The 18,848-nt window shown below is 37.5% G+C and overlaps 1 protein-coding gene across 2 annotated transcripts in view; it reads right to left on the bottom strand.

The window, feature by feature from the left end:
• Positions 1–18,848, bottom strand: part of HOOK3 (hook microtubule tethering protein 3) — an 85,223-nt gene that overhangs the window by 52,160 nt on the left and 14,215 nt on the right. For both annotated transcript variants that reach the window (XM_066181585.1, XM_066181584.1), the window contains exons 3-4: positions 9,836–9,908; positions 1,581–1,631 (exon numbers count right to left, since the gene is read on the bottom strand). In XM_066181585.1, coding sequence (XP_066037682.1) covers positions 1,581–1,631; positions 9,836–9,908 — 124 coding nt within the window. The remainder of the gene's footprint in view (positions 1–1,580; positions 1,632–9,835; positions 9,909–18,848) is intronic.

The following is an 18,848-nucleotide window of genomic DNA, read 5'->3' as shown; positions in this document are numbered from 1 at the left end:
TGTGAAGGTGTGAACAGAGTTCAAAATAAACAAGAGAAAAAATTAGTTTAGAAAAAAGAATCAAAAAACCCATCAAAAGCCCTGAAAGAAATATGAAAATGAAGGACGGACTCCACAATAAGTATCTTGAGATGAAAAAGAGCATTTAACTCATTCTCAAAAGACAAAAATATAATACATTTACAAAAAAAAGTTTCAGTTCCAGAGCAGCAGAGGTCTGCCACAAGATTAAATGAGGTAGAACAAAGCATGAAAGCAATAAATAGTTAACTTTAAATTGTTGTTCTTTTATACTTTAATGGACAAAGACAGCAAATGTAACATTTTTACTGATTGTTCTTCTGAATGCGATACAAATTTCTGAATTTTTGAGGATGAATAACAGTAACACACATTTTTCAAAGGCTTTTATCTACATCAGGTAAAATCCACATACATATCTATATTTTAGTATTGGGGGAGGGAATAATGTTGAGGAAAACATAAGCAGAATTCATTCCTAGAATCCAGATCACCTCTACTATAACCTCCAGCACTGTCTCAGCAGGAAAAATAACAAGCTAAACCAAAATCCAGTCAGATTTATAAATGTGCACTACCTTTACAGAAATTAATCAGCATGAAACCACTCAGAACTTGCCTAGTAGTAAAGTTTTTGCACCAGAGGCTTAATCATAATACATGCTAACCAACCAAAAAGAAGCTTGCATCACTTTGTCTTAGTAATATTAATTTTCCATAACAAAAACCCGATCTGTTTCTTTTTAGTGTTTCCAGACATGACCAGATTGCTTAATCATCAGTTTTCAACATTTATTTAACCATGGATACCTAATCATTTACTGAAGATGACCTCCTAAGACTGTTTTTCTTTCTGAAGTACTTAATTTTATTCACAAATAACTTAATCTCTGTAGTATTTACTAGAAGACAATATTTTGAAACAAGCAATGTCTAGAACATGCATACTATGGATTTTGTGCTGCCACCTGTACAGATCAATTTGTCTCAAGCATCACTGAAAGCATATTTCAGCTGAAGATTCACCAGCAAAAGAAAAAATACTATCTCCTCTGGAGCAATTAAAGGCTGAGTTTGCTCAAAATAAGAGGAAATTACAAGGGCTGAATCCAATACCCCTGAATTTAAACATTTAATTTAAAATCTTAATGGGGGGAGAGGCTAGAAATGCTATTTACTCACTCTCCTCAAGAGAAAAAAAAGGAAAAAAGCAGACTTCAGCTGCAGAGGAGGAAGGAAAAAAATCAGATACAGCTACGTTACAGTACATCAGACAAAAAGTCCATCATCAGAACATGGTCAGTAAAGCCATCTACTCTTTACAAGAGAAAATGTCCATATCAGGCTTCCTGGTACTCCCCAGTATTCAATAAAGCAGGTGAGAAGTTTTAAAGAAGGCCAAGACTAGGGAATAAGACACAAATCACTATATATGCCAAAATGTTTGCAAGAAAATGTCAGAACTTAAGCTGCAGAATACAATTTATCTTCAACAGATATTAACTAAAATACGTAACTCAAAATGCAAGTAGATGCAGATTAGTTCAAATGGTTCTTACCTCATGGTTGTAATCCAGTATGCCTTTTAAAATTTTCTTCAGGTTGCTTACCTATTTGACAAGAAGGAGGAAATACAATAAATACAGGGAATATTTTACAGGAAATGATCATAAAGTGGGTAATCACAGAAGAATCACACAAAAGAAGGATATAATTACATCTATTTACCTGCAGTTAAATTTAGAATCATGGAAGTTATGCAAGAGGCGATTATGATCAGACTTCCAGATGTGATCACAAGTCTTTATTAATTCACAGAACCCATTCAAATTTATGAAAAATATAACATTGTCTTGGATAGGCTTTAAATCAGATCCTACAGCATGAATGTTTTTAGATACTTGCTCATCTTAGGATTATCTTTGCAACCAGAAGTTGAAACATTATTTTCCTCCTTTCTTCTCTTGAAGTATCCTAGTAATCTATTTTCTGCAGAGATAAACCTTTTCTTTCAAATCAAAACCAGCTACTGCTCAATATCATCCTGTATTCCCAAACCATGTCAGTTTAATTTGTTATTTTTCTCATTAATTATTTCTCTTAGCTCTTTCATTTTTGTTCTTGTCACTCTCTGTCCCCCGCCCCCCTCCCAGATTTTACAAATGAATGTCTGTCTTACAATATCTGGCAAAATTCACATTTCTCCATGATGACTTCACTGCTATACAAAGGTAGCTTCTGTACACTCGCATAACCAATGGCACCAGTTAAGTACCTTCTGCTGCACATAATTTATGTCACATTTCTCTAGTATTGAGTATTGCTCCCTTCCCACCAAAATCCATTTGCATCAAGTCTCTGAAAATAGTGTTTAAAATTATAAAAATGCCCATGCGTCTCATAGGTAAAATTCAGACCAAAAAAAAAAAGGATCTTTGCTGAAAGTAACTGCTAACACCAATTACTGTTCAAGTATATAAGAAAAGAATTTCAATAAAAGAAGTAGCAGACTGTTTCCAGAGACAGAGGAGTGGCTGAGGGAGCTGAGAGTGTTTAGCCTGGAGAAAAGGAGGCTCAGGAATGACCTTATCACTTTTTACAACTCCCTGAAAGGAGGGCGTAGCCGGGGGGGGGTGTGTCAGCCTCCTCTTCCAGGTATCAAGAGATGGAACAAGAGAAAATGTCTTCAAGTTTTGCCAGAAAGAGTTTAGATTGAGTATCAGGAAACATCTCTTTATCAAAAACGGTCATCAGGCATTGGAACAGGACACCCAGGACATGACTGTGTGTCACCATCCCTGTGGTGTACAAAGAGCTGTGTAATGGGGTACACTGGGACATGACTTATTGGTGGACTTGGCAGTTAATGGTTGGATTCTTTGATCTTAAGGCTCTTTACCAACCTAAATGATTGTATGACTGAAGTTTAAACAGGATCTGCAAAGACTAAAACTGATAGAAACAGGATTCACAAAGTTCTCTTGCTGTCCGCAGCAGCCACAGCAGCAAACTGTGGAACTGCAATGAAGGGAGAGCAAAACCTCTCAAGTTCTAATTGCCCTTGAAGCCTACAGTAAGTTTTATGTTCTAGACTGCATTCCAGAAATATCCAGTTAGGAGATTCTGTCCACTGACAGAAGTTATTTACCTTTCAATGGACCTAACGGTTGTTAGGAAATGTGATACCGAAATCCAGGGACAAACTCAACACTTCAATATGGTCAACAAACAAACTGAGGTGATGAAAGTCTATTCCAAAGTCAAGAAAGGAACAGGATACATACACTAAAAGATTTTTTGCCAGGAAAACCAAAGTGATGGCAATCTGATTACCTTACTCCTATTAATCTACTCCGTTTTTGGAAACAAGCGCCAGAAGTTGATTCTGTATTAAGATACAGGAACATTGTGACTGTCTCCATTATCACTGAATTTTAAGTCATACAAAAAACAAATTCCTTTGGACCTGACAAGTGACACATCAAATACCCTGACAACCTAGAATGAGAACTGGAGATGCTACAATATAGCATGTATATAAGAACATTTACTGTCTCTCCCATTATGGCATAATAGGCAGTTTACACCCTCTACACCAAAGCTCACGTTTTACTGTACTATTACACATAACACAGCATGGTTCTGTAAGAGCTGCAACTATTTCCTAGGTGTCTGCCCAAGATGAACCAAGACCACCACTGAAATGCAATGCACGATCATAACCAAAGTCTGCAACAGATTTAAGAATTTAAAGAAATTAAGAAATTTTACGTCAAATCACCACAAAGAATACCACACTGATTGGAACATTATTTTCAAATTTGATTAATTAATATCTTCCAGTTCATAATTTACCTGAGTCTGCTGCAGAAAGAGCCACAGAAACGCAAGGGCCACGTTGCAGAATTTAAGTCCAGTTTACCGATGAGAACATTGTGAGGAACCTTGAACTTGAACATAATCCCAAAAGAATGAGAAACCAAATGTAAAGCTATGAAATACTTCTCTTCCCCTCTCCTTGTAAGCATTTTCAAATTAAAATCTCTTAAACACAGAGAGCCACCTTTCTCCACCTAACTCCTATAGTGCTTAGAGTTGAGATACTGTAACAAAACCAATATTGAACAAAATTTGTCATGAAAAACGGCTTATAGGGCAGCATCCTTGAAAGAAGAGAACAGCAAACAAACTGAAAAAGAAATCTTCACAGTCCTACTTCATCCCACTGTCAATCAACAGTACCATGGTAGCTTGTTTTCAAGAATGAACTGTACCATCTTTGTATTTGGCACACAATATTGTATTTGGCAGACAATTGTGAGGTTAAAGCAGCTATTTTATAGACTTTTTTAAAGACTGAGACTGACTTAAACCTACCCATGATCTTCAGTATTATTCAGAGAGCTCTCCATTTTTTTCCTAACTTGTTTGCAGTGAATAAACTTAGATGGTTTTACTGCCCTGGCGGAGAGAGGATCATCATAGGGAGACTACAGCTAATACTTCGTACTTTGAAATTGAACTGAGTAGTTCCAGCAACATTTATGAGGCCAAAGCATATGAAAGGAAGACCTTAAGCAGCTGTATGAAAATGAACAACAGCCCAAGAAGGTGTTAAAGACAACCAATTAAATCAGAATTCTAAGTCACAGCAGGTGACGGTTTTTCAGAATTACTTTTCACTTTCTTAAGCACACAGGAAAATCCAACTGTAGCTAACAAAGACCATTAAATTATGTCATATAAGAACACAACAGACAGAACTGCCAATATAGAATATGACTACAAAGTACTAAATCACTGTTTGGATGTCAGCCCATGATAACATGGGATGATTATTCGCTTCCATCAGCAACTTGAGTTCTTCCTTTTCATAAAAATATACACTCTACCCTCCCAACACCTTTTAGCATTCATTCCCTGCACCCATACTTCTGCTGGAAAATATGTGAAGTTGACTAAAGTAAAAAAAGTGACAACTGTGCTTTATTTCGCCTCTGAAATGTGTTACAATTCACAATAGATGGACCATTAAGTATTTCCAGACAAACCTCTATCCATTTTCAATTCAATCTCTTTACCATCTGGCCTTTCTGTTTTACTTTCCCAAACATATATTATGAATGACAGGATATCTGCATCCACAAAGGCAACCTGAATATCCTCCCTCCTTCTTTGAACACCTAAATTTCACTAATACCCACACCAGAGTGGTGCAGGTGTTCTCTGTGTTAAATTACCATTACTGTCAACAGCCATCTCGGCTGTCGTACACCACTACGAACTAAGCACGCAGTGCTTAGTATGAGACTAACCCTTCTTACACAGCATTAACCTGATAAACTAACTGGAATGAAAGCAGAAATTATGTGATCTGCCAACACCATAAGACTTAATGGTTGCTTGATTTTTTTCCTATTTTCCTTTTATTCTCACTTGTCATACAAAATCTCTATTTAATTACAATTTACTTATTGCTTCCAATCTTGGGTTTGTAAGGGCAGTCTGTCTAGATTTCTCTCTTTAATAATATAGTTGTGCAACAAAGGGAAAAGCCAATGACATGGCAACAGAAAATGTCCTTAAGCTTGTGATGGCTGACAAAAAGGGAGCATGGGTTATCTAACTTCTTGGTCTTTCCTCAACATTATGACAGCCAAACTCCCATTTTCCATTATCCTTATATCATGTCTATGACTGAAACCCTGTTTGTGCTGAAGGTTCTGTGTAAACTGGCTTTTCTTTTTTTATTTCAGATCTTGAATAACCTCTGGAAATGTTGCTAGGGCACACTTTCAAGTGGTGTGGGAATTCTTAACCAATAAGCTTCAGATATCCCACTGAGGTATATTTTTATCCATTTGCAGTTAACAGGTGGGGTGAGGGGTGGGTGGGCACGAGGGTGTGGGTGGGTGTGTGCACACACACCAAGAAGGGGAGGGAGCACGTGTCTGCACTGTTTGTATCACTCTAATAGCCATTTGGCTTCTGATTTAAACTGCAATTCGCAGGAGCATGTCTCATCTCTGATTACAGACGGAACCTAGAGAAAGATTAGATAGTAAAGGTTCACAAGACTAACACAGCTTGCTACTAGAAATATCAATTAGAATTTAAATTGATGCTGTTGTCTGAAAGCCAAAAAGAAAAGTTCAGAAGAAGAAAAACTCAGAAATCAAGCTGAACAATGTGTTTCCTTCCTTTTCTAAGCTTCCTTTTCTAACTGAATGGAAGGGAATGGGGGGCAAAGCGGGACAATTTTATGCCATCGCTCAGTCAGAAAGCCAACAGTTTATTCTGTAATTACCAAAACTGCTGCACATGTATCAAATCAGTAATTTTTTCAAGTAATTTCTGCAAAATTTTGGCAATCAAATTATTTTTTAAGCTGCTTTTCATTTTCAGTACAGGTTTTATATGTTCAAGATATCATCTTCCTCAACCATGAAATATTATATTGTACACAATTTAAATTTGGACTATATAGAAGCGTTCATTGTACATGAAGAAAGAGTTAATGTATTTGCTTTTTTCTTTTAAAAACCATCGTAGAATTGCAGATAAGTCAGCAGTGAAATTTTTTTTGTTGCCCCAAGGGAAAACACAAACTACTACGTATACTGATGTATACATGCTATGAGCATAACATTTCCACACTAAATACAGTAGATAAAAGAACTGGTCAGCCTTAAGGACCAGAATGCTTGCTGAATGGTGACTACTTTGCAAGCTCCTCAAGTTTTAGCGTTTCCCCTTTTCTCTCCTGGGCACTGCTCAATTTCTCAAGTCTGGCAACTTGCCCTGAAACCAAGAATTTAAAAACATCCCTGTGAGGTTTTTTTTGGGGGGGGTTTTTTTGGTTGGTTTTTTTTTTTTTTAATGGTACAGCAACAGCAAAAACATTGCAGTTTTTACAGAAAAGCAAAATGCTAAAAAAAAAAAAAATAAAGTAACCAAACCCATGCCTCCCCCTCTCCCCCAAAATATTTCAGCCTCATGTTTTTGTTTCTCCTCCATACAGCACAACACACAATTTAAAATTAACAATCACATCACTCATTACCTTCTCCCTGGTAACAAGGGACAGGACAAGAAGAATTGGCCCCAAGTGGAGCCAGGAAAGTTTTAGGTTAAATATTAGGTAAAAGATTTTCACAGAAAGGGTTGTAGAGCATAGGACCAGACTAGGCCTAGCAAAATAGTAGAGTCATCATCCATGGAAGTGTTGAAAAAATGTCCAGATAAGGCACTTGGTGACATAATGGATTGTGGTGAACACAGTGGTGGTGCTAGGCTGACAGTTGGACTCAATCCTAAAGGTCTTTCCCAGCCTTAACAACTCTGTGATTCTATAATTTTCTGAGTACTCCTACGAGCAGTGATTAGGTGGGCTGTACAAGACCTACACTAATCTCTACCAGCCCTCCTAACCACTGTTGCACAAAACTTCCTACACATTACATTTTAGATTGCTTTTATGTATTTCCCCAGCTAGACTGGCTCTTTTATGTGGTTCATGATACCAAGAGCTTGTGCAAGTGGTGACTGTCATACCAGATGGCATAAGATGCAAAGAGTGACCATCTTCAGCAACAAGAAAATCATGCAGCTCATTACCACAACATTTGAGATAATCCAATTATCACTTCTCATGGCACTTCTTAAAGCATGAAGGGAAAGCTATATTCTAGAATCATGCAAATAAGATGCCCACATATTAAATGTAATAATGAATACATTTCTAAAAGGAGGCTGTAGTGAGGTGAGGGTGTCTCTTCTCCCAGTTAGCAAGTGACAGGACAAGAGGAAATGGCCTTAGGTTGCACCAAATTTTTGCACCAAAGGCGTTGTCAAGCATTGGAACAGGATGCCCAGCAAAGTAGGTGAGTTACTGTCCCTGGAAGTCTTTAGAAGAGGTGTAGACATGGAGCTTAGGGCCATGGTTTAGTGTGGACTTGGTAGAGTTAATTTGATCTTAAGTGTTTTCCAAGATGAACAATTCTATCACTAGAAATGCACAGACTGAAGTGTTCCTACAAGCCCGACTTTAAATGAAGGACTGGATGATAGACATTTGGAAAACTAGACTACTAATAATGTTTAGTCACATATAAAGAACAGTTGGCAAAGTATAGGATTACTTTCCTGACTAAAAAACAAGAGTTAAAGTACCACACTTGTGCCTTTTAGTATTCTTCATGAAAAGGGAAGTGGTCTACAAAAATGTATACAAAAAGCTGAATTATACATATTTCTTAAACAAAACAAAAAGAATCAGTCTTTAGTTCTTGTTTACACGGGCACTTGAAAAACATGATGGAATGACACCAGCAAGAAACTGAAATTTGACCTGAGGCTTTGCCAACATCAGTCACATAAGGAAGTTACTAGATTGCTCGGCTTTTTTTTCCCGCACCTGCTAAGCTTTCACATCTACCAAATTGGGGGGGAGACATAAAATATTTATTCCTCAAACTCCATATGACAGTTTTAGAAGCTGCTGCTCCACATTCAGTCAGCTCAAATGCTATTATAACGATCAGTTCTCAGTTTGTTATCCTCCACATTTAACAGCCAAGATTTCAATATTCTTTAGCAAAAAATATTTTACAGAAAAGTAAGATCTTGTATCCATCTGTTCACTTGCCATTCCATACAATACTTTGATAAGTTCATTTATATTAAATGCTCTATATGCAGCAGAAGCCAAAAGAGTCCTAAGCATTTTTAGGGATCATGTCTTTTATTCACCAGTCAGTCAATATATCCTCATCAAGGTACCCTCACTGTTGCTGGCAGCTCTAACAGACAAAACATTCTAAAGCATTCCAGCCTTCACACAACTGGTCAGACAGCAGAAACCATGCTGATAGGTTTCCTGGCCAAGTCAAAACATAAACAGCAGAAGTGTGCTCCATCTTTGTCTCAGGCAGCACTCTGTCTGTGTGTCTCCGCAATTCAGAGAGTGATGTAGACAAGCCTGTAAGTACCAGAGCATTTCACAGTTGTAGTTCTTCCTCAGATTCTAAGAATTGGTTTTGGTGGCCGGAACAAATGGCTTTACAGGAAACAAGAACTAACAGTAAATTCATAACTATTTTTCTTCCCCTGAATTAGTCAGGCTGAAAATGGAAATTTAGAAAAGAACATAGATCATTCTCTGAACAAAACTTGTCAAAAACTACACTAACATCTGCATGTGAGACTGTGTTCTTCATATCTTAAAGCAAAATTCATTCATAGTTCTTGTAAATTCTATTTCCTTCAGGTTTGCAGAGAAGTGCTAGAATGCCAAGTGATACAAATGACCCAGAAAACAGACCGTGGTTAAAAACCATGCTGAGTAGAAACACAGAAAAAACACAACTTCCTCCCTTAAAACTCAGTACTTCTGCAGAGCTGACAAAGTAAAAGGGAGCAACACCTTGACATTTTTCTTTAAATATATTGCTTATTATGTTCCTATTTTTATGCAGTTGCTTCTCAAAAAAGTTGCTTTGTTAAAAGCTGCTTTCACATTACGCATTAAAAAAATCTCTCATTCAGCATTTGAAAAATGAAAGGTAATCGATGTATAACATTTATTTTAATATTATCCTTTTAAATGATTAAAACCTGTTTACAAATTCAAAATGTCTTTGCTAAAACTGTGCAGGACAACACAAGATAAAAACAAATACAATTAAAATGGTCTTAAATTCAAAATGCTGTCTATAAAGCAAGATCCTAATCCAGAAATGTGAGAATATTTAGACACAATATTGTATAAAGAACTGAAATACAGATTCATAGACAAGTAAAGTAAGTCAAATACCTTTAGCCTCCAATTATCTCCTACTTCTGTTTTGATTCTGTTCAGCCAATTTTCGTCAAAGTAAGCTGGATCTCTGAAAGATAAAAAGTGTATTCATTAAAAATACGTTAGAGAAATTGTGAGTACACATTTGTCATTAAGCTCCTATCTCAGGTTTGAATTAATTTAAATTACTACCTCTTGTGTCTGACGCATTGCCTGAATATAGTAGTTCATAATCCTGTTACTACTCACATTTCTAACATCTTGCACCCTGCTGACAGCACAGCTTCATTTGTGTGTCACAAGCAGCTTATGCTTTTGAGGAAGCTTCTTTGTATTTTGAATGCATATTGCTAGTTTTCCCTCCATAAGTCCTACCTCTTAATTTCTGCTCTGGTGCTGCAACAATATTAACTTGCGTTTCTCAAAATTGTTAAAAATTACTACTTTTCCACATATTATGGATCCCTACCATTGCACACTGCTTACTTTTATTCAACTTCTAAAACGAAAGCCTGAAACTGAACAATACACATGCCGTCTCAATACAGTGAGAAAAGCTAGGAAGCATCGTTGAAGTTTTCATGACCAAGAACACACTTCACTATTTCATCTACCAAACACTATCAGTTTTAAGTAACTCTACACAAATCTTTTTGTGAACATCCTTCCTCAGAAATTTTTCTACCCTGTGCACTTTTGACAAGGCACTCAAGAAAAGGAACAGAGAACTCCTACTGCTTGCAGAGTATACTTCTATTTCTATGGACAACTTCTTCCTATTCATTTTTTCTCCAAGCATCTTTCACAAGCTGCTTCTTCAAGACACCTCCTGAGACTCTCTCTTGCTGCCAAGCACAGAGATCATCTAAAAGTCCAACATTTTCTATTGCTCAGTCAAATTTTCCCTTTGTCATAGAAAATGTTGAAAATGCTATAATCAGAATAAAGGAGAAAGAATGTACTACATATAACTGGTTTTGAAGGAGTAGGAAAGCATAAGAAAAGGCTCATATTTCATCCAACATATAAAGTTAATATGGTCAGAGTGAAAAAAAGCCTTTCTATTGTTAGCAAAATGCTCTTTAGAGTTTGTGTTACAGTTTCAGGTGAAATTCTCTATTTTCTGGACTTACACTGCTACGTTTGCCACTGATTACTATTAGATTTCACTGCTGCACCTTCTACACATAGAAGAGTTCTGGACTGAGCTCTTTTTTTAAAGGGCAAGATGCCATGAGACCTTTTGGCAAAACTTCAAGAAAACTCTGAATATGGCTGAAGATTCAAATAACATCCACATCATGTATATTGTAAACCAGCAATTACATCAGTAGTTTTTTTAGGCCACAAACTTTGCAGCCACACTTAGCATCTGATGCACAGTACATGCTGTATTCCATCTTCTCCACAGTGCCTTCTCACAAGGCATCAAGGTCTGCAAGCTGTACTACAACTACAATACACAATGGAGGAATATCACAAACAGCAATGTTTCTCTACTGACACATTTTGACTGCTATTTTAACACACTTTGTTACAGACTCTGGTGAAGATTACATATTTCTTTTCCCTTGACATGGCATCTGCAAACATATATCTGGAAGAACAGCTGTAATTATTAGTTAAGTTGATGACTCCAAATTACTTCCATTCAAAAACAGTACAGTTCTAGCACAGATGACAGAATCTTAGATTACAAAACCGAAAAAGCAGTGTCTTATCCAGACTATCATCTGGTTTTGAAATATACGTTTCCAAATAGCTTTCAAATGGCCTCTCTGCCACAAGAAGACAAGTAAATCTAAGAATGGCATTGATTCAAGTATATATAAGATCTCTGACACATGAAGAATATTCACATTCAGCTTTTACATGAGACAAGTAGCTCTCCTTACAAAAAAGCCTCAATTAAAAAGTCTTCATTTGCCTAATTTCCATTCAATCACAACAAAATCATCTGGACACTAATGAAAAGAATGACAGTTCAAATCCAATTTTAGGTGTGGGGTTCAAAAAACACCCTAATGACTGTCAAATGGGTCTTCCAGGAATTGCCAACACACAAGTAAGCTCACAGACTCACAATTATAAAGTATTTATGAGAGAGAAAGCAGGTAATACCTGTACTTCCCCAGCAAAAAAAACCCAACAGGACTTCCTTAAGGATTGTATCTCATAATTTTAAGGATTGCGCCTGGCCACGAACATCTACAGATATTTCAAGGCTGCGGTGCCATAAATATATCAATCCTTGACATGCCGTTTTCATAGCAAATAATGGTTCTAAGAAACGACATGGGTAAGCATAAGCAACAACCCACAAGCAAAACTATATTTGGACTGACTGGGTAGCTGATAATTGCATACCCAGTTTTCAACAATAACAGCACCAGTAAGGGCACCAGCTGAGGAACAGTAACAAGATTTCAGAGTTAGGTCCAACTCACTTCACTTTGGAAGCCTGAAATTCAGCAGAAACTAAGCAACTAAGAAACTTCTCTCAGCTACTGCTGTAATAAAAGTAACACATGGGCCAGCAACTGCCTTTTACAGTCTTGATGAAAGTCACAGGCTACCTAAACCCTTACATGTGCCATCAGACATACTTGAGGAAGGTCCCTGAGAAATAAATCTAAACTGAGTGTCGTAGTCTTCCCCCACAAATCCCATTTGGGTTTTTATTTGTCTGTATACAAACCTCATAGAAGCATCCAAGAGTCCAACAGCTGATAAGCAATCCATTTGAAATCAGTACCCATGTAACAGTGGTCAAAACAGCACCAACAGTTCTTTTTAGTGAACTTTCATACGGGTTACACAATAATTAATAGCACACTGCAAAAACACTTTGCCAGGAATACAATAAGCAGAAAAGCAACAATTTGGTATCAACACCAATCAAATCAAGAATGATCATCCTTTCCTTAACCTATATCACCTACTATTATAATTTTCTTTCTCTTCAAAAGTCTAATCAAAGTTCATTACTAATACCAACAGCAATGCTCTCCCTATATAACAAACTATTGGAAATCAAACCTGAAATAAAAACTTTTCCACAAGAATTTCTAAACAAACTTTTAAAAGGGGAATTCCAGATATCAGATCATTCATTCACAGCCCTTGCTGCAAACAAGTCTCCCTTCACTATATTTTGGGTGATCAGGATTAAATCAAATTCAAAGTTCTTTAACCACCTTAGGCCATTTCATTTGGAAGCAACAGCATTCTTCTCACAGTGTTTGAAAAAGTATCACCTAAGGAAATATGAAAATGTGTGGCTGAGAAGTAAGCAGCTAAACTATCAAAAAATTGACTGGAACATCTTCATTACCATGAGATGACAACTCGTGCATGGAATAAGTATTTTGAATTCAGTTAGTTCCTGAGCCTAGACTCAAACTTATACAACCTCTAGCACTGGATAATTTTCAGGTTTTGAAAGGTATTTGTGTATCAGTTGATTCTTGCCTACTATCTCAGTAGTACTGCAGATAACTGGGACTTTTCTTCAGAGCACAAGATACTTACGCTGTTGATAATGCTCTAACGCTTCATGTGATGTTTTCAGCAGTGCTCATTTATACCATCTCCATCTTTGTATGCAAATTTTCCTTTATTTAAGCAATCATCTCTCGGCATCACAGATGCCAAGAGATAGAAATACTCTTCTGAAGAAAACCAACCCACAGAGCATGTAGTATAACTCATGATTATTACTCATTTTAACAGTGGTAGAGTAAGCTGCTTCAAAAAACATGTTTACAAAAATTTCCCTCCCCCAGTGCTATACAAAAGCATGGCTTTTGTGTTTTGCATGTGTCAAAACATACACAGCATGCTGCAACGCATAATATGATAAATGAATAATTCATTGAGAGGGGCACATTGTACAGATGACAAAAGAAAACACTGCTTACATTTACCAAGGCAAGTATGACAGAGGAAGGAAGAATCAAAACAAGAGGGACACCCTTAACAGTCTCCAGAGCGGGATGAAAGGAGAATTTTAAAACATAGCATAAAACAGGAAATCATGCTATTCTAGGGATATCAGTGGACAGTGAAAACATAACTAACATCAGTGGAAGCTACACAAAACAAAAAGGATGTGATTCAAAAGAAAGCTATGGCACTTCTACCAGCACGAGCTACACAATTTTAAGCCAACAGTCTAGTCATAAAAAAAAAATTAAACATTTTCTTTTGCTTCCACTCTTTACTCCCAGAGTACAACATTCTTTAAAATAATCAACACCGAATGTGTAGAGGCATTTTATCTTACTGAATTTTGTATCAATTCCAGTCAGAGGTACCAGTGCTAGTCAGAGGGATCATCACATCTGAATAGAACCAATGAATTTTACAAAGTAACACATAAAAGATAAGCCTAAGAGTAGGCTGAATTTCTTCCTCAAATATAATTCAGTTAGCACTAGAGAATTACATTCAATGGTACTTTAAGCTGAAACTCAAAGATAAAATTTTAAAGCTATAAGGAAGAAAATGTTCTTTGGGAATTTACCAACACCTGTTTTTTAACAGCTGAGACTGCAAGCAAAAAGTTCATGCTTGGTTACACAGAACACATTTCTGCTATTTGCTATTACACACTACATCAGTAGTGAAAAGCTTCTGATGGTGTCAGCAATTTCTTCTGCAACCTTTTCTTCTCACAGCTTCTTCCAGCAGTTTTGTTTAAGAAAATTCTGCTCCCTTTGTTGTGATGTCTGGCACTTATCTACAAATGGGCAGTTACTGTGACTGCAAAAAATATTGAGGATGATGTACAAAAAATTAAGATCCATAGAAGAAAGTGTTAGCCCCTTCCACTCGGCACAAGGCATGGCTGCTTTTTATCAGCTGATGAGCAAGCAATGTACTTCCTTTCTCTTCCCTCTTTTCTTCCTTTTTCTGACAAAAAATCCTACAGTTCTGTTTTGTGCAAATTTTATGTATGTCTAAAACAACTAACTCCCTGAGCTAGGGATCGCTCAAAAACTGTTCCTCATCATGACCGACTGTCTCCCATCCTCAGAAGTACCAGTGGACTCTACTTATGAAGGTAGATGTAAGGAAAAAACCAGAAGTAATAGAGTTCACTACCAAACCTCTAAGTTTTTTGGAAGAAATGCTATCCTCACACCCCTGTCTGGAAATATATACAGATCACTAGACTACGCCAACACCTTTAAATTTTCATCAATGCTCTTCTTTATGGATATATTAATCTGCTATTTCAGCTATTTTTTAAACATTAATTAAGTTACTATAGTAAAATCCCAAGGTGGACAAAGTTGCCAGAACTCTCCCCTCCCTACCTTTACGTAATTAACCTCCCATTGTTATTAGACTCAAAGAATGAACACTTAAAAAGAACATTTAACAGGAAGCACCTACACTAAGAAACACACAATTTCCAAGGAACAAGAATTACAAAAAAAGTAGTTTATCCTTCTCAATAGTATAAGAGTAATGGCACTTAAGTTTTATCTGCAGTCAAAACAACACATTCTTCCTTTGAAGATTAACTTTTTGAGAGATTTTCATGTCAAAGACAACTATTCAAGTTTTCACTGCAAATGATACGCCGCAGTGACTTGGTGCTTTCAGGCTTACCCTTTGCTACTTAACATCACTGCATGACTTTTCCAAAGAACCTTAAGCATGCAGCATGCAGCTGTCTTCCTGCAAAAATTGTCCTCTATGCGATTATCTTTCTTGGGACAGAGTGGGAACCAGTGCTCTAATATAAAGACAAAAAAAGTTTAAAAGCCTGCTCTACACTTGCTTCACATTGTTGAACATGCCCTGACTCCCAGCAAAGTATTCTTCCTGTTCTATCTGTTCAAAGGACCAAAAGGAGGATTTCACTGCTAGTGTTGAATTTGGTTTTGTTTTCAAGAAAGAATATTTAAAATGGCTTTGTCAACATGCTCCTGATCAGTTTTCTAGTCAACTACACAAATGCTGATCCTTGTATACGACCAATCTCATTTCCAGGGAAAGAAAAAAAGTTCGGTTATTCTACAATCCTTGTTTCTACTTCAAAAATCCATTAGACTAATCTTCTGTTACACTTCTTATCTTATACTACTTATCTTCAGTTTATTCTACTTTACAAAGAGAAACAAAAATGTTTTCTCTCAAAGATTGTTCATGTTATCATTCCTGTCATACAGTCCAAGATCAGATTGCTACTGCTTCTTAAAGTTTATCTCAACAGGAAAGCAGTCAAGACTTAGCAAGACTTTTGCTAAATTTCAGCATAAGATTGTGTCTGTTCATTACATAAGTATGCAAAATGTTAAATCTGAAGCACAACTATCATAAAGCAAGATCGTTGAATACGAATTTTGGCATGTTCAAATTATTACATAGGACATAAAGAAAGAATTATAAATTACTTAGGTGATCTTCATGCATTTTAATATCATGCTACAGAAATGTAGTATTTGCATTGTATATTTATTTTAAAAGTATGAGTTCATGAGCTGAAAATCACATCTTAGAACCACATGCTAAAAAGTCTTTGTCTTGGGTTGCAATGTAAGATGTAAGCAAAAGTACGTATTCTATTACCATCTGTTAAAACCAGGTGGCGCAGGGTCCTTTATCTCTTTCATGACCCATCCCCCCTCCAGGGGATTTCTTCTGTTAATGGGCCATAAAGGCTCACTGTATGACTGATAAAATTACATCATCCCATTGTGAGATGCTCCACCCAGGGGGAAAAGCCCAGCATTTCAACCTGGATATAATCTGAGATTTGGAACACCAAAGCCAACCTTTTTCCACTGGATTCCCAGAGGAAGACCAGACCCTTCTACATCACCACTGGACCTTCAGAGGAAAACTACATCCTTCTACAGGACCATTGCTTCAACAGAACCACATCTGTCACTCCATGAGGACTGCAGCCACCATTTAATCGGACTGCTACCAGCACTCCAACCAACAGGGCGTCAGGTTGTATTCTGATTCTCAGCATTTTTGTAATGCTGCATTCTGTTTTAATTTTCCTATTAAGTTGTAGCTCTTTTTTCTTATTTATACATACCAGTAAAGAATTATTATTCCTATTCCCATACCTTTGCCTGACAGCCCCTTAATTTCAAAATTACAGTAATTTGGAGGGAGGGGGTTTACATTTTCCATTCCAAGGGAGGCTCCGGCCTTCCTTAGCAGACCTGTCTTTCAAACCAAGACAGTCTTGCTTTGAAATATTTGACTACACTGAGATTTCCTTTTCCCCTTTTTTTATTCTTCCTGTAAACTGGCAGCTTCTTCTCTCAGCAGAAAAAAGGCTCCTGCTCCTGAGAATCTGCAACTGCAGAACAGACTCAGTGCCCTCATAGCTGTTACAGCTCTAGAAGCTCTGTCAAACAAATCATCTGTATTCAGTCAACCTGAGCCACACAGCAGCACAAGAGGTGCTAAACACTACCACAGGATGAAGTACCCACATCTTCTGACTGACATCATCCAAGAAGGGCTGTTGGCTCCTCAGGGTTTGAATTCCTGGCATTGCTGAAAGACTGCTGAAGCTTGTCCAGCCCTCACACTATTACTCCTTCTGCTCTTCCACCTGGGTATGAGCTGTACAGCTAGGGAAACCTGTAAAGTGCCAAGTGTCATTATGAGGCTTTGGAAGCCATAATCAAGGCTCAAGTAGTGTTCTCCCCAGTTGCACCAGTTAGTGAGGACGACATTTGAGCAGCAGACAGATCCTGCAGGTCAACAACCAGCTGTGATATAGTATCGGCAACAAAGTTTTGGTTTCAATAACCATTAAACCCTTTTGAGAATAAGGACTGCTTGGAAGAGATGGGATTCACCAGCACATAGTGGGCAGACGCATCTTACCAAACAGGCTGGCCAAGGTGGTAAGAACAGTTTTATATAAGGAAAAACAGAAAAACAAATCTTAAATGAAAGCACTGGACTCTGTTAAAGAACTAAGGGTGAGGAATTATATGAACAAAAGATACTTCATAGTCAACAAAAACAGGTCTGGGTAAAGTGGGATCTCCCCAAGCATATGCACATAAACATAAAAAGGCCTAAAGAAGAACACTGTGGGGAAAGCTTAATTCTTGGGAAACAAAGACTGGATGAGTATGTGCACTAAAACATGCAGCATGGAGAACAAAATAGGAAGGAACAGAATTCAATATGAAGTTACAAGGTCATGGTGTCATTGAGATCACGAAGTTGTGGTAGGATGGCTCACTTGCCAAGGCTGCTGCCATGAACACATACAAGCTCTTTAGGAAGAGCAAGCTGAGAAGGCAGTGACAGAGAGACACCCTTCCTGCGACAGACCAGAAGGAATGAATGAGCTCTGTCTTAGGATGGATATGAACCAACTATGAGATTACTGGCCAGAACGACTAAGCAGATCAACATGAGTGACACTGTTAGAGATTCCTGCTACAGACAGCCTGATCAGGATGACCTCTTCATGGCAGAATTGATTGATGAAACTGATTGATGATGGGAGTAACTGGATAGCAAGGTGGGCTGAAAAATGGCTGAAATGCAAGGTTCAAAGGTTTCAGAAGCATGAAATCCAGCTGGAGGCCAGTTCACCAGAAGCATATCTAAGGGGTCAATACTATCAAATGTCTTTAGTAGAGAAGTAATGATGGGAGAGAGGGCAATTGTTCATAAAATATAAAAATGGAAGGAGTGTTTGACACACCTGATAGTTATGTTGTCATTTAGGAGAAATTCAACAAGCTGGAAAAACAAGCTGAGCGGAACCTTACACATTTCAGAAAAGGTAAGTGCAAACAAACCCTATTCACCAGTATATACTGGGGGCCAGTTGGTTGGAAAACAACTTCGCAGACAAGAAACTATGCGGAAACCAAGTGGAACACACCCCAGCAATGTGTCCTTGCAGCAAAGAAGGCCAACCACAATCTGGGCTGTGGTGGGAAGATCGCTGCCAGCAGGCCAAGGGAGGTACTGCTCAGATCTGTTAAAACCATTTCTGAATCGCTGCACCTGGGGTTTCCCAGTA

This window comes from Chamaea fasciata, unplaced genomic scaffold, assembly GCF_029207755.1.
Source record: "Chamaea fasciata isolate MVZ Bird 193981 ecotype frontalis unplaced genomic scaffold, bChaFas1.0.hap1 SCAF_4, whole genome shotgun sequence".
Lineage (NCBI taxonomy): Eukaryota > Metazoa > Chordata > Aves > Passeriformes > Sylviidae > Chamaea > Chamaea fasciata.
Note: the sequence above shows the minus strand (reverse complement) of the source record. Positions and strands in the feature narration are given on the sequence as shown.